Below are 15,742 nucleotides of genomic sequence, written 5' to 3'. Positions count from 1 at the left end.
TTTTTAATATTACCTATAATCTCATTTTAATGAAAACATTTTGCAGCAAAGTACAATCTTATGTATACTTTTACCAAAACTGATCTAATACTGTCAAATTCTGAACACATTTACTTTTTGTCAAACCTGTTATTTGTAGTACTATAAACCAAGACAAATAAAATTCACATCTTCTTGAGCCTTCTACAACTTACAATAATACCTCTCAAACTAAGCTTTAATCTTTTTTTACATTCTGGCATAGCCAGACACCTTTACTTGAAGACCACTCTCTTTGTCCCTCTTTTTACTATTACCAGTCAATTACCTTTTTTCTCACTTCTCAGACAACATCAAAACTCTCAACAAAACCCTTGAAGTCACCTTCTAGTAGTCCAAAACATACTTATTTTATGTCTTTTTACCACATAAAAATGTTGTATTTTAAAAACAAAACTGTAACCTTTTAACTGGCTCAAATATAGTACCGCCTGGTTTTTACTTGGCAAAGTTGACATGACTCTTAACAACCATAGATATACATATATATGTGCACATGTTTACATTTTCACCAGAGAGAAAAAAATACTCTTTTTAAAAGGCATGCTGAGGTTGCAAGCAATCAATTGAAGTCTTACATATTAAACAAGGTGCCACAACATTAAAGACACAAACAAAGGGAGCTTCTTGCATAGTTTGGTCAGCTAAAGGAAATAATTTTTTTTATCATGAACCTTGAATCTAATAAGCCATATGGATCCTGCAACAGAAATGGGCAACAAGCCCCTAAGTTAGTAACAAGTTTAAACAGGCAACCAAGGAGAGGGCGGAGGAAGGAAGGGTTTTACCCACGGTGGGGGCTCCTCCCTGAGGTCCTGCCATACTAAGATGTAGGTGACCCAGTCGGGGTGGCTCTTTCGTCCAGGGCGGAAGATGATGTTCTTAACTGCTAAGATGAGGGGAAGGTGGAAAGTCCCCTCCGGTGGCCAATCCACGGAGAATGTGGGCCACTCAGACGAGCAGAAAGTCTGCCATTTACTTTTTTAACCTGTAAGGAGAGATTGTGAGCCCTCTCTCGAACCTCCGACCAATGGTCGGGGGTGAGGGACAATGGGGACGATGTCATTTGTCCCATGGTGTTCTGAAGACAAAGAGTGGTTAGCGTATGCGCGACACAACAAATAACCGATCACAACAGTCACAACACACAGGACAAACAGGCCGGCCACCTCACTCTCACGCATTAGTTTCACATCAAACGAGTCACCTTAGGGGGTGCCTCCAGATTGGCCCGGACGGACCACAGATTGGGAATGAAATTCCCCAGATTGGCCCAGACGGACCACAGATTGGGAATGAAATTCCCCAGATTGGCCCAGACGGACCACAGATTGGGAATGAAATTCCCCAGATTGATAGGAAAATCCTATCGCAGACGGTGAGTCACGGAAAACCGTGTGGGGCGTCCCCCGATCACCCAAGAACAGAATTTGCCCGTGAAGTAGAGCCGGAGTTTGGCCTGGGGCGAAAGGAAATGGCGGATCGATCCAAAATGAAAGTAAACAAAAACTGGCCGTACTACTTACCCCAGAGAGGTGCCGTTGGGGTCTCCCTCTGCGAGGAGGTCTCTTCTCAGTTTGATCTCGCTAGGGCCTCCAAAATGTTAGACCGGTGTCGCGAGGAAGACTCCAAGGGCCTCGCTCTTATGTAAAAACAATGGGGTTTTTATTATTCCGTGTACACGGGGTTTTCCAAACAGGTGGAAACGGAGAACCCTGAGTTGGGGCAAGGCTGGTGTTTTTAAGGATGAAAACCGCAAAGCAAGCAAGCATTGTTACAGAAGCCAATCATAGCAGTTAGAGCAGAACAGTTGGTGATTTGTCCATTTGTGATTGGTCAGATCATGAGGGGCGACCAGTGGGTCAGAGTTGATTAACTGTCTTGTTTTGCACAGCTTATTTTTAGGTCACCTAGCTCCTGTGTGGCTTGGTTCTGACATACTTTCCAATCTTGATTAGCATAGTCAGCAGACTTTATCTCTGAGTTTCCTGACATAATTACCTTACTTTAGCACCACAACCTTTCTATTTGTAGAGGGCAACAATGGTTAACATATCAATTGGGTAAGATTTTACAATTCTTTACAGATGAGAGCATTGATTAACATATCAATCTTTTACCCAGGGGAAAAGGAAGACACACATTTACAGTTACAGGTATTACTATGATATAAACGAAGCTATTTCTGTGAAGAATGTACAATCTAATACAATCTGATGCAATTAACACAATTTGTGACAGGGCTACCAGATAGGGAAGACCCAGGATGTCAGGAGCTAGTACCTCAGGCCTTTGTTTTATGGCCTTTAGGAAGTTAAAACTTAACCTAGTTGGATTTGAAGGGAGAAGGGGAGGGGAAGCAGCAGATGGAACGAGCTTTCTTTGTCTCTTTACATCGAAATCCAGTTTAACTGTATCATGATCTTCAAATGAAGACTAATATGTGTTATATTGTATTTTAAATATTTAACTGACCTATTTCAATTCTTAAACATTGGGAGATCTGTTGGGAAGGATGACTTGGCTAGATCAAATCTATTTTTAAAAATTCAAATTTAGGAGGGTTTTTTTTTTTTTTTTTTTTGGTCTCTGGTGACATTTCCCTAGAATGCACTTATTTGTGTGCATTCCACTTACTTTGACTTTCAGTTCAAGGTATTGTAAGCCAACAAATTACTCTTTTAATAATGCATATCCTCTCTAAAAAATAGGTTTGTAACAACCTTTCATGTGGATTTAAAAAAAAAGTTTTGCTCCTCTTTATCATCTTGTTTTCAGCATTTTTTTTCCCCTGATGTACCAGGGATCAAACTCATGACTTTGCACTTGCCAGGCAGGCACTTGTGCCTACAGCTAAATCTCCAGCCCCTCAGCTTATTATTTTAAGCAAATATATAAACATTTGGTATCAAATCAGACCTAATGCATTAGAAATTTGTAAATGCTAACTCACCTTTTTTACCTCCCTCCCCACTGGATGTACTTTTGGGATGTAATTGGAAAGTTAAGAAAAGAATTAACACATCATTAACAGTTACAAAAAGGTGCTTGGAAACAAATGTCTGTGCCACCAGCTATTTGGTAGGAGGTGTTCTATCTTGTGAAAGAGTGTACCCTCAAGGTCACCAAGTAAATAGAGAAGGCAGGATTCGGCTGTCTGCACAGCCTTCCACAGTAAGCATCTGTAAATATTTCATAAATGAGACATGGTAGATATGCTGGTTATTTTCTTGGTGGGCCAACAGAAGGAGGGCTGAAAGTGTGTAATAGTGGTAAGCAAAGGTGCTTCAAAACGCGGGGTGCTTGGGGCTGCTCTGATTCCTCAGTGGCAGAGCAGCCCCACCACTGAAATGTCTCTAGTGGTCAATGTCATTTGAGATTTTTAGTGCCTGTTACCAGTTTTAACCATTGTTGGTTTTGCTGTTCTCATTGGTCATTTAGATCCAAGAAAAAGTAAAAGAAATTGAGCAGAGCAAGACCATGAGTCAGGAATTCAGCCGGCAAATTCAGCAGGTAGCCAAAGATCTCACTACGATTTTAACGAAGCTGAAAGCAAAAACGGATAATCTAGTTCAAGCTAAAACTGACCAAAAGGTAAGGAGCAAAGAGGCAGTTTTATTTAGAGATAAAGGAAAAATAACGCTCTTAGCAAACTGCACTAAAAAGAGACATTTGTAAATGTGCTGGTAATAGAGTGAGCCCACTTACATAAGTAATCATTGCAATTAAATATATTAACAAATAGTGATGCGTATGTGAATAAAAGTATATGAAAATATCAAATAATGACAAGCTTGTGAGCACAAGTTTATAAATCCCAAAGTGACTCCTGGTTCTGGCAATTAATTCTGTGTCTGCACCCTGTCCATGAGTTAAGTGAACAAATCCACTTGGGTAGGGCAGAGAGAAACGTAAGCCTTGTCATTCAGAAAATAAACACCAGAATTACAACACATTCTGCTCTGCCTCTCCAACACCCCAAAACACAAAAGTACATCAAAGTAAAGTTGTTTTTCATAATATTTGCCTTTCATAAATATTATGTAAAATATAATCTGATTGTAGGAAACGTAGAAAAACTTATTTTCTATAATCTAATTTCTTTATGGGATGACCACATAGGTCCTGGGAGAGGAACTAGATGGCTGTAATTCACGGTTAATGGAATTAGACGCAGCGGTACAAAAGTTCTCAGAACAGCATAGTCACCTGAGCAAGCCACTGGCCAAGAAGATAGGAAAACTGACCGAGCTTCAGCAGCAGACTGTCCGGCAAGCTGAGAATCGGCTCTCCAAACTCAATCAGGTCTGTTTTCCAGACTGGCAGGCAAAATGCTTGAAGGCAGAAACTTTAAGCATCTGCCTTTGCCTTGAAAATAAATGAAAATATGAGACTGCAATGATGAAAAAAGTTTAGATGTGGTTTATTTCAAACCATGCCTGTTTTCTAAGATTCATATGCAAACCTGTGATTATTTTGTAGCTAATTATAAAGTCACTGGCAAAGATTGTTGTCCAGCAAGCTTTGGGGGTAAATAGTTTGTAAACTGGAGAATATTTCGTAAAATGAATAATTGTCCATTAACAAGTTTTATAAAATCAGTGTGGGAAAAATTTAGATATCTTAAAGCAAGTAATGTGTGTGTGTATGTGTGTGTGTTGGCATTTACTTAACAGACCATGCAGTTTATTAATGAATTAGCTACTGTCCTGTCCTTTCCTGCCACTGGGATGAAATACCTCATACCCACAACTTAAGGGAAGAGGGATTCATTTTGGCTCATGGTTTCCAGAGGATTCAATCCATGCTTGAATAGTCCCAGAGGGAAAAAAACCAGCATGGCAAAAGGGCCTGCGGAAAGAAAGATGTGGAAGGAAGATGTTCAAGCCATGACATCTAGAAAGCAGGGCCAGGTAGTGAGACCAGGGACAAGAACACAGCCTTCCATGTCACATACCCAGTGACCCGCCTCTTCTGACCAGTTGCTACCTCCTAATAGCACATTCAACCATGGACTCATCAATGGGTTAATACACTAAGTATAGCACCCTGTGATCAGTCACCTTCCAAAAACTTCACTCCTGAAATTGTAAAACTTTTGAGGGAAATTTTAGATGTAAACCAAAAAATAGGTAGCATATGATTATAAACTGGGCTATACATATTGGTTGAGTATTATTTGTGTAATTAAGTTAAAATCAAGAATTGGTAATCAATGAATATTAAAACCTAGCTTGCTATGGTCCCCCACCTGTTACTACCTTATCCAGTGGAATGTGGGAAAGGAATAGAAAGCAGTTATATGAGAGTGGAGAAGAGATAGAGAAATTATCAAGCATAGGAAGCCTTCATAATCCCTTTAATAATGTGTATGACAGTCAACCACTAAGGTTGCTCTATTCAAAGAGATCAAAGACTGATTTTTAGCTCAGGAGGCAGAGTTTACATTCATGAGTGTTAATGATTTTTCAGGCAGCATCACATTTGGAAGAATACAATGAAATGCTTGAGCTAATTTTGAAATGGATTGAGAAAGCTAAAGTCTTGGTACATGGAAACATTGCGTGGAATTCTGCGAACCAGCTTCGGGAACAGTACATTTCACATCAGGTAACTTTAAGAAGAACAGTTTCCAAAGAGTAACAAAGAGCAATTTGGCTGACACAAAATTTAGAGGGTCATGATGTAAAATTCTTGCAGGTACCATATCAAAAAAATGCTGAATTTTCTTATTTAGCAAAAAGTAGCTACTCATGAGATTGCTATGAGATAAGGTGTGAACTACCATAATATTTTCTCTTTTCCCTCAAACCAAAGACAAGCAATCCTGCATGACTATTTTATTTAACTTTTTAAAAACAGTTTATATTTGGGGAAATTCTCTGAAAGATTATAGGCTCCACATCACTCAACCTGAGAAAGAAACTAGGCTCTGCCATTAGGAACCATGTGATTTGGAGCAAAATAGTTTGCCTCTTTTATTCTTGTCTTCTCATTTCGGAGGTGGAGGAGTGAATAGTCATCACATGTCAGACTTAGAAGGATCAAATGGCTGCATGTATCTCCAACATCTGGCAGAAGCAGGTGCTCTGCAGGAGTTCCCTGCCTCCTTCCCCTCAGCCTTCTGCTTCTGCTGCGGCTCGGTCCTGCGCCTTCCAGGGCAGGGCAGGGTCAGCTGGAGCCAGCAGTGAGTCCACATCACATAGTGGCTGTGTTACTTCATTTCCTGTGAAGTTATGTGATAAAAATATTCCTCTGCTTTTGCTCACATGACCCAGGAAATTACTTCATCCTTTCATAACTGAAGTTTGAATTGGATTTAGATATCTAACAGACTATCTTGGAACAAAATAGACTGATTTTCCTTTCGGTTACATGGACGCCCTCAAGCAATCTGGGTTTTCGCTCTTATATGACTTATATATGTGTATCTTTTAATTAATCCCATTTCCATTCCAGTTGACAGAGTGCTAAATCAGATCTTCACTCTTCCCTTCCTGAAAGCTTTGAGAGCACCTGATGCGGCCCCTGCAACCTTCTTTCGCTAGTCAATCTTGTGCACCCCTCCCAAGAGGGCTTTCTTTCAACTCCAGTTGTTTCCTGCAAGCTACACTTAGGCACAGACAGACTTGGCTTACAATTGACATGTAAACAATGAAAACACATCCAAGTTCAGTAGAAACCTAAAAGTAAAAATTTAAGAAAAATGGAGAGAGCGGATTTTAGCTATCAAGTCAACATTATTTTTTTTGGACACTCATACTTAAAGGAGTGAGAAAGCAATTCGCAAAATATATGATGACCATCATATATGGACCTGGGGATAACACTTTCTGAGCTCATTGCAGAGACTGCCATCCAAAACGTAAAAAATATTTTATCTAGTATTTAAACTGTAGTGAAATTTTAAAGAAAACTTAAATGTCAAACAACAGCATTTCTCAGTACATTTTTGGGTTTTTTCCCTCAATACAATTTGCATACAATGCAGTCTTGGTTTTGTTTGTTTTGTATGCTTGTCTGTATTTTTGGTTGGGTTTTGCCAGCCAAATTGACCCCAGGACCCCAGAATTGAACCCAGGGCCTTTTGAATCCAGTGCCTTTGTACCTAGTTTATTTCTAGTTCTTTTTATTTATTTTATTTTGAAACAAGTTCTTTCTAAGTTGCCCATGTTGGAGTTGAACTTTTGATTCTCCTGCCTCAGCCCCCCAGAAGGCTGAGATTGCATATGTACCACCATACTTACTTTAATGCTCTTTAAAGAGACCATGAAAGCTTTTTCTTCTTTTTTATAGTAGTTCCTGCACTCATTCATTCAACAAACAGTTATAGGCTACTTTCCCAATCTAGTAATTTGGTAGGCATTTGGAATTCAAAGAATATTTCTTGTTCCTGTTTCTTTGGAGTGAGAGGAAGGGAGTGCTAGAAAGGGGATTATCACAACCAGTGTGATCATTGTAGAGAGATCTCAGGAAGTATGCAGCCCAGACTATCCTGTGTTAGACAATGGTTAAAGAAGGCTACTTAGGAAGAGGTGACACAGGACTGAGTCCTGATAAGCATTGCAGCTCACTTGCGGAATGTGCTTTAAACAAAAGCACATTGTCTTGGCAAAATCCTAGCAGTAAGAGAGCAGGTACTCTGGTGCCATAGAAAGCTGGAAAGAGGGCTCAGAGGTAAGAACAGAGATTAGGAAAACACAATGAAAGCCTGTTCCAAGTGTGGACTTTATCCTAAAGTCACCCTGAAGCCTGGGACAAATACTTTGTCTGCACTTTAGAAGCTCAGGCTTGCAGAGTGAGAAAAGGACAACCCCAGCTGTGTAATTACTGACAGGAAGATGAGAAAAGACGGGGTTTCCATAACCCAAACTCTGTGCTCCAGGAGAAAATGCAAGTCTTCTTTTTGGAGATTGACCAAAAAGGACAAAATGAAGGGATGTTTAGGGAAATTAGGGCACTAGAAGTCCTAGTGGTTGGATGTGGGTGAAAGAGAGAAAGGCATTCAGGACAATTCCCAGGTATTTGTGACACAAGAAGCTGGGAGATTGACCCTGTTATGGAACACAGGGGTACAAGGAATAACACGTGGCTTCAGTGAGATGTTAAGATTTCCGACACTTTGGTTTGTAAAGTGCCCTGTGCACGTGGGTAGCGTGAATTACAGCCTAGTCCTCTTTATCACCTTCCAAGTCTGGTAGTCCTTACACCACGCAGTATTGGTTACTTGCGCCCCTCCTATGCCTGACAATGTCACGAATATTGACAATCCACTTTAGGCCCTGCTAGAAGAATCTGAAGAAATTTACAGTGATCTGGAAGCAATGTCTGAGAAATTACAGTGCCTCACGAGTGTGTACTATACAGAAAAGATGTCTCAGCAAGTGACAGAACTGGGACGAGAGACTGAGGAGTTACGGCAGGTGATAAAAATTCGTATGCAGAGCCTCCAAGATGCAGCCAAGGTAAAAAAAAAAAAAAGAATTTATCACTGAAAAAAAAGGCTGATACTAGTGTTGAGTAATAGAACAATGTGCTTCCTTGGCTATGATGTTATTCTTCACTATGATTGATATTCAAATGGCTTTTGCTCTCCAGGATATGAAAAAATTCGAAGCAGAGCTGAAAAACTTACAAATGGCTTTGGAACAAGCTCAAACCACCCTGACTTCTCCAGAAATTGGGCGCCTGAGTCTCAAAGAGCAACTATCACATCGACAGGTAAAAAAAACTTTTTTGACAAATGAGTAATGACTTATTTCTAAAAAAAATAGAATAGCTACAAAAAGTATTTTCTCAATTCAATTACAGAAGATGGGCATGGTGGCACATGTCTGTAATCGCAGCATTTAGGAGTCAGGCAGGAGGGTAGCTATGATTTCAAGGCCAGTCTGGGCTACAAGGTGAATTCAAAGCCAGTCTGAACTATTTAGTGAGACCCTGTACAAAAAAAAAAAAATTACTTCTAGTCTTAATCTAGATGCATTATTGAGAACAATGTACCTTGCAATAATCTATGTTGATAATTCAGTAAATGTCTTTTGCTGAGGTAGTGATGCATGAAAACATTAAACTTTTCAACTCCGACATCATACTTGCAGCATTTGCTGTCTGAGATGGAGTCATTGAAGCCAAAGGTGCAAGCCGTGCAGCTCTGCCAGAGCGCTCTGCGGATCCCCGAGGATGTGGTGGCCAGCTTGCCACTCTGCCACGCCGCCCTGCACCTGCAGGAGGAGGCCAGCCGGCTGCAGCACTCCGCCATCCAGCAGTGCAACCTCATGCAGGCAGGTGCAGCTGTGCCCGGGTTCCCTGAGGCCCACGCCAGCAGAGCCATCGTGCATGAGTCATGGGCTGCTTTTCTTAGCATTGTGTGGGCTCAGCCATCAAAACACATCCCGACCGCTAAATCTGACAAACTGTTGTGGTTATATAAAATGAAGAGACTGAGGTGCTATCATTTGGATGGCTCACAGTAGGCTGGGGAAAGCTCCATAAAAATATCCTGTTGGTGATACTTTTTTTTTTTTTTATAAAGAACAACGTGTATAGGTTAAATTTGGATGAAATCATGTATTTGTAATCTTTTATTCACTTAAGAAATATGCAGATTTGGATAGTATGAACTTTTATATACTACAGATTTTTTAACATTTTAGCATATTATTTCATCAAAAGCATTGTCTTGTCAAAGAAGTACGCAGAGGCATAACTTGGTCTCTTCATTTAATAGGAGAAAAAAGTATCTGCCATGACATCATTTACTATGTATCTGTTTTCAACTAACATGTATCTGCTTTATCAAAAATTGCCAAGGAGGCTGCTCATTAAAATCACTAATGACCCATTTGCACAATTCTTTTGGCTCCATGCACTACCTTGTAATTTCTGTGACATTCAGTTCCTAAGTCTCAAAGTCATGCACAGTTCATATTTTTATCCTCTACTGCAGTGTCTCACTTTTGTCACTCAGTGTTTCTTAGAGATAGAAGTGAACGATCCTGCTTCCACTTCCGGATCATTGTGTTTTGCCCTCAGGACAACATGAATGAGGGAGAAGAGAGAGAATCCTAACCATCAAGTTTTAAGTCTGTCAATCATTCCATCATAGTATTTTACAGAGAAAATTTTTAAACATTTAAGTAAAAATTGAGAATTTGAGCCATCTAGGGCTTTTACCCATCAACTTTGTGATTTCGTAAACACACAGGGAACCAGGCTGACAGTGATACAGCCACTTACCAGCTATTGATATAGAAAGAAAATCACATGTTGTTGTCTCTTTTGCAAAGGAGGCAGTGGTCCAGTACGAACAGTATGAGCAAGAGATGAAGCACCTCCAGCAGCTTATAGAAAGTGCACACAGAGAGATCGAGGACAAACCTGTGGCCACCAGCAACATCCAGGAGCTGCAAGCCCAGATAACACGGCACGAGGTGAGAGACGAGCTGCAGGCAGAATGCCAGAGGCAGGAAACCACTGCGATCAGCAACTGCGAAAGAATGGGCTTCCCTGTCCCCAACGTGTTGGTTCCTGGGCATCTGCTGTGGCTGTCTTTGCATTTTAAGTGTGATTTTTGCTGATTCCACAACAACATCTTTATGTGTTCTTCATGACATATCTCAACTAGGACACACCCACTGTCCCCTGCACCCAAAACAGTTATTAATATGCTAAAAAATTCAGTAGACTAAAACCTGATGTCAGAGCCTACAAGAAAGAGCAATACTTTAAAGCTTTGCTGCATTGTTCACTTTCTTAAATTCTGAAAGGAGTTATTCAAATTAAAAAGAATATTATGTGCCCTTTGAAAAATATCAGCCATTCCAATTCCTCTCACTAAAAGCAGAGAAAAGTCTATGTCATCTCTTCTGCTAATTTTTAGATTGCATTTTCCCATTTTCAAATATGCTTCCTTCTTGCATATGCCGATTCCTGTGGCATCGTGGTGACCTCAGAACTTGGACACTCCTGGTACAGACCGGGTCTCAGAGATTGGGGTCTCAGCGTCACTGACCCTTGCCATTTAGCAGTGCAAGTCCTATCTGGTTTGTCAGCTTCTTCATAGGTCACGTTCACGTTTCCCTTCCTGGCTGCATCTTAACACCATGAAATTTGGAGGAAGGCTTATGTCTCTGTGTCAAGGGGAGACAATTAATTTATCCTTCCATCTGCTCTCTTATAACTTTGTTGTGAGAATGATTTTTCCAAATGAAATATCATAGTAAGGTTCTCACAAATGTTGCCCTTCTGCAGTGCTTTCCAAGCAGGCGCTTATGCCGCTGAGCTAAACCCCTGGCCCATTCCTCAGTTTCTTGATACTTACATACTAATCATTTATATCAGTGTATGATTGACAAAATGATTTAAATAAGTGTCTCACCCACATTTACTTCTGCAACTGTAGACATATATGGCAGCCATTTCTCGTATGCATTTTAACCAATTGCATTTTAACCAACGCAATGTTTGAAACAACTATTTGTATGATGTAAAAATGCAACTATATAGTATACACTTAGCCTGAAGCTATTTTTACTGCTATTTCATACGTTCCCAAATTTTGTTGCAATGATTCTTCTAATATGGAAAAGAAATATTTGTGTCTTAGAAATAATAACAATGATTTTTAATAAAGTTTTTATATTTTTTAAAATAACTTATGGGGCTGGGATTATAGCTCAAAGGCACAAGCGCCTGCCTGGCAAGTTCGAGGTGGTGAGTTTGATCCCCTGTAGCAAAAACAAAAACAAAAACAAGCAAACAAACAAAAAAGACTTGCAAAATTTTACATCTTTTTAAAAACATCAATTCATTTTTTTCTAATAATCTCTGTTTATCAATAAGAAAATTGGTCTTTTTTAAGACCAATTTCCTGAGCTCTCACATCAAGTACCTAGTTGAAACTGGACTCAAGTGCCTATGACTCAAAATACCACGACTTTTCCAGTGTAACAGAAATTGTTTGGACTCTGTCACTGTACAAAGGAAAAGAAAAGGTATCTAAGGAAGCAAAATACTCACCCAAGGCCACAGTAGCTCTCCGCAGTAACCACCAGCCTGGTCTTCTGGGCTCTTGCTTCTGTGGTCTGTTCATTTTGTTTCTTTTTCTCTGCCCCATTCTAAACATCCATATAAGTATTTGTTAGTTTCACCATGTGACTTGAAACACATTTCAGTATCCTGCCAGGGGTGGTGGTATGTGTGAAACAAACACAGGAAGGAAAACCTAGTGGAGAGATCCTGTGTGGTAATGTAAAAACTGAGATGAGGGGTTTCCCCTGTGTTTTTTGTCTGCTGTTAACTGAATTTCAATGTTAGAGTGAGTCTAGGTTCTGTGTAAATAACATCACCTCATAAAAATCACCAAATTGATTCAGTTCAAGGAATTCACATTTTGCATTCTGTAATTTTTGGAAAGTGCATTTAATTGAAAAAGCCATCTTGCTCTATTTATTTACTTTTTAACTTACTTATTTATATGATAATTGGATTGAACCCAGGGCCTTTGCACTGAGCTACATCTTTACCTCTTTTTGTATTTTAGATTTTGAGACAAGGTTTTACTGAGACACAAAATCACCCATGCTGTTCTCAAACTTTTTATCCTCCTACCTCAGTCTCGCAAAAAGCTGGAATTACAGATATACACCACCATGCCTACCTCCTACCACTTTTAAATCCTAAGAGAGAATACTCAGACTTTTCTGCTCTCTACTTGATGCAGAGACAATGCTCCTGAATACACACAGGGCTCCTTTGCCTCACCAGGGCACTATACTAAAATTCCCACTTCTGCAGTCATTTTTTGGGAATAATCTAATATATATGCATGAAAATGGTAACACAGGAACCCATTGGTACTTCCTTTTAATTTGGTAAATTTGGCACATCACAAATAACCAACATAAAAAGTCATGAAATATAAGCAGGTTTAAAATTTCAGAAGTCACATGGGTTGACTATAAGACACAGATTCTCATAAACCTGGTATATCAATATCTTTGGAAGTGTTGATCAGAGCTACATTTTTATCAAACAACCTAGTTGTGATTTAGATACAATAAAATTGAGATATTCAATTTAGGAAATGGGCACTTGATCTTAGTGTATACCATTGTAGGCGCTGCTGTAGGGAGCTGTGACCAGGCATGTGACACAACGCAGATTAGGGTTAATATTACCTCTTGTCTGCCGGGGATTTAGCTTAGTAGTGTAAGCACCTGCCTGACAAGCACAAGGTTGTAAGTTTGATCCTCGATGCCAAAAAAAAAAGTTACCCCTGTCTGTTCCACAGTTATGTGGCAAGCCAGAGTATGAAGCCTTTATGTCCTTGAACTCAGTTGAGTCCAGCAAGCTGTGAGATGTCTTTTATAGTGATAACTATAATAAATACCATTTGTAGAATACTCACGTACCAGTCCCTAGAATAAATGTAGCAATTGGCTACTTAATTACTATTTTTTTTAAAAAAAACCCTGCGATGTTTAAGCACTTGCAGCTACAGAGATGAAGAAGTGATTATTTTTACTTTTTAAATTTTATTTTCAAAGTTCCAATACCATTCTAGATGTCAAGAAAACGAGTTGCTGGCTGAGTTCTGCTGTACTCTTTTCTCCTCCTCAGGTTTGGTTTTAGAGGGAAGAAAAAAGCAATAGCAAAATGATAGCCATGTGTGATGGTGCACCCTTGTAATCCCAACACTCAAGTGGCTGAAGCAAGAGGATTGTCATGAGTTCAAGAACAGCCTGAGCTACATAGCAAGATTTTGTCTCAATAATTAAAACAAGAAGTGCATCAAAAACATTTGTAGCAGAATATATATATATATGTATATATATATATATATGTCACACATATGCACAAACATTATTTTACAATGGTAGTTAATGTCAGTCACAGAATGTTTTATCTACAAAATACCAAATGATAGCTTCTTAGACAAAGGAGCCAAACAAAGGGGAAGTTAGAAGAAAATAATAGTTTTATACTGTTTTGGTTAATCTTTTGGAATACGCATTTTTCTTCTAAAAGATGTAAGAAAATATTACTTTAATATTTGATATTTATAGCATTTTGTATACAAGCAAATATAACTGTAGTATTTATTTTTTTTTTAAATTTAACACAAGGTCTCACTATGTAGTGCAGGCTGAGCTTGAGCTCATTCTGTAGCTCAGGTTGACCTCCAACTCACAGTGATCCTCCTGTCTTGGTCTCCCAAATGCTAAGGTTACAGGAATGCATCATCACGCCCAGCGGCATACCTGTAATACAGTTATTACACTCCAAAAATGGGTCTATAGTTACCATTTTAAGAGAAAGGTCAATCCAGCATATATTTCCAAAAACCTCTTAGTAAAAATTTTAAAACCTCTAACAAGGTTTTGTTTTCAAAAAGTAAATGAAAGTAAAAGCCATTAAATTTGAAAGGCATTTTGGAGCTATGGGTTGAAGCATCAGAAACATTTGCAGCAGGATGGAGTAGAAGAGAAAAAATCGATGAATGCACAAAATTTTATTTGGGAGGCAGTCTGCATAAAAATTAATGTTTCACATGTATTACCAATCTTATCTAGAGAAAGAAATAACACCTATGTTTACAGGAATGGGCAGGCAGTTGCCTCTGTGATCCTTCTAATGCCAAATGACTATCATCTCTGCGAATGTACTCATGTAGTATAAGAGCTGAGCACTGCATTTTTTTTGTAGTTTTAGTCATCACATGACCTAATTTCCATGGCATGAACCATCTGGTGTGTTTCATATGCTTTAGACATTTTAAAGAAAGTTGTCAGTTCTTAACGCAGGACATTCACGATTCCACAGGAGTGTCTCCCACCATGACAAGCGATTCACCTGCGTCACCTTATTTCTGCTTTTGTACTGAGCAGGGCTGCTTGCACTTTTCAGCCGGGCTGGGCTGCAGCGCTGTGGGCTGGCTCTGCTGTGAGATGCAGACTGACTCTCAGGCTGCCACAGTCCACATCCTGCCTCCCGCCAGCTCGGCTCTGCCCCGTCATTGGCCAGCGCTGCAGGAAGATGAACGCCACTACTTCTGTTTCCTTTTGATGCTGCTCTGACACCAGGGGGGAAATGTTTTCTCAGGAGCTGGCGCAGAAAATCAAGGGCTACCAGGAGCAGATTGCCTCTTTGAATTCCAAATGCAAGATGCTGACAATGAAAGCCAAGCACGCCACCATGCTGCTGACGGTGACAGAGGTCGAGGGGCTGGCAGAAGGCACCGAGGATCTGGATAGAGAGCTCCTCCCCACACCGTCGGCCCACCCCTCTGTGGTTATGGTAAGGATCAGTCAGCTTCAACAGCTTTGGCTCCCTGGTCTGGAGCCTCTTAGAGACCCTAGGAGCCCTTGCCAAGCCCTATTTCAGGGTTAACTTTAGCCTTTGAGAGTTTGATCTTTAACTCCTTCAGACTGCATTTGGGCCTGAGCCCATCAGTAAACAGTGACAGTTAAAATGAAACTATTTGCTTGGGACTGCCTAGTTACTTAACTTGTCCCAGATCTGCCCCGCGTTTGTTTATAATTTAGCAATAATACTAAGAGGCTTTGAGATGGAATTGCATTTGCCCAGCTAGTTACCTGCATAATGTGCATGTACAGAAATGTGTAAATGCAAAATGAAAAATAAGAAAATAGAAAATTTATATTTTAGCATTGGATATAAAATAAATAAGCTGCATTAA

At 39.7% G+C, this 15,742-nt stretch overlaps 1 protein-coding gene across 15 annotated transcripts in view; it reads left to right on the top strand.

Annotated features, from left to right (window-relative positions):
* Syne1 (spectrin repeat containing nuclear envelope protein 1) overlaps positions 1 to 15,742 on the top strand; it is a 430,253-nt gene that overhangs the window by 271,115 nt on the left and 143,396 nt on the right. For all 15 annotated transcript variants that reach the window (XM_063233318.1, XM_023564552.2, XM_013151061.3 and 12 more), the window contains 8 exons: positions 3,481 to 3,633; positions 4,162 to 4,344; positions 5,512 to 5,649; positions 8,319 to 8,504; positions 8,638 to 8,760; positions 9,141 to 9,323; positions 10,329 to 10,472; positions 15,145 to 15,339. In XM_063233318.1, coding sequence (XP_063089388.1) covers positions 3,481 to 3,633; positions 4,162 to 4,344; positions 5,512 to 5,649; positions 8,319 to 8,504; positions 8,638 to 8,760; positions 9,141 to 9,323; positions 10,329 to 10,472; positions 15,145 to 15,339 — 1,305 coding nt within the window. The remainder of the gene's footprint in view (positions 1 to 3,480; positions 3,634 to 4,161; positions 4,345 to 5,511; positions 5,650 to 8,318; positions 8,505 to 8,637; positions 8,761 to 9,140; positions 9,324 to 10,328; positions 10,473 to 15,144; positions 15,340 to 15,742) is intronic.

The sequence above is a fragment of the Cavia porcellus genome, unplaced genomic scaffold (assembly GCF_034190915.1).
Source record: "Cavia porcellus strain 051 isolate PalLab524CR breed Dunkin Hartley unplaced genomic scaffold, mCavPor4.1 scaffold_22, whole genome shotgun sequence".
NCBI lineage: Eukaryota > Metazoa > Chordata > Mammalia > Rodentia > Caviidae > Cavia > Cavia porcellus.
This window is presented reverse-complemented; position numbering and strand designations above follow the sequence as displayed.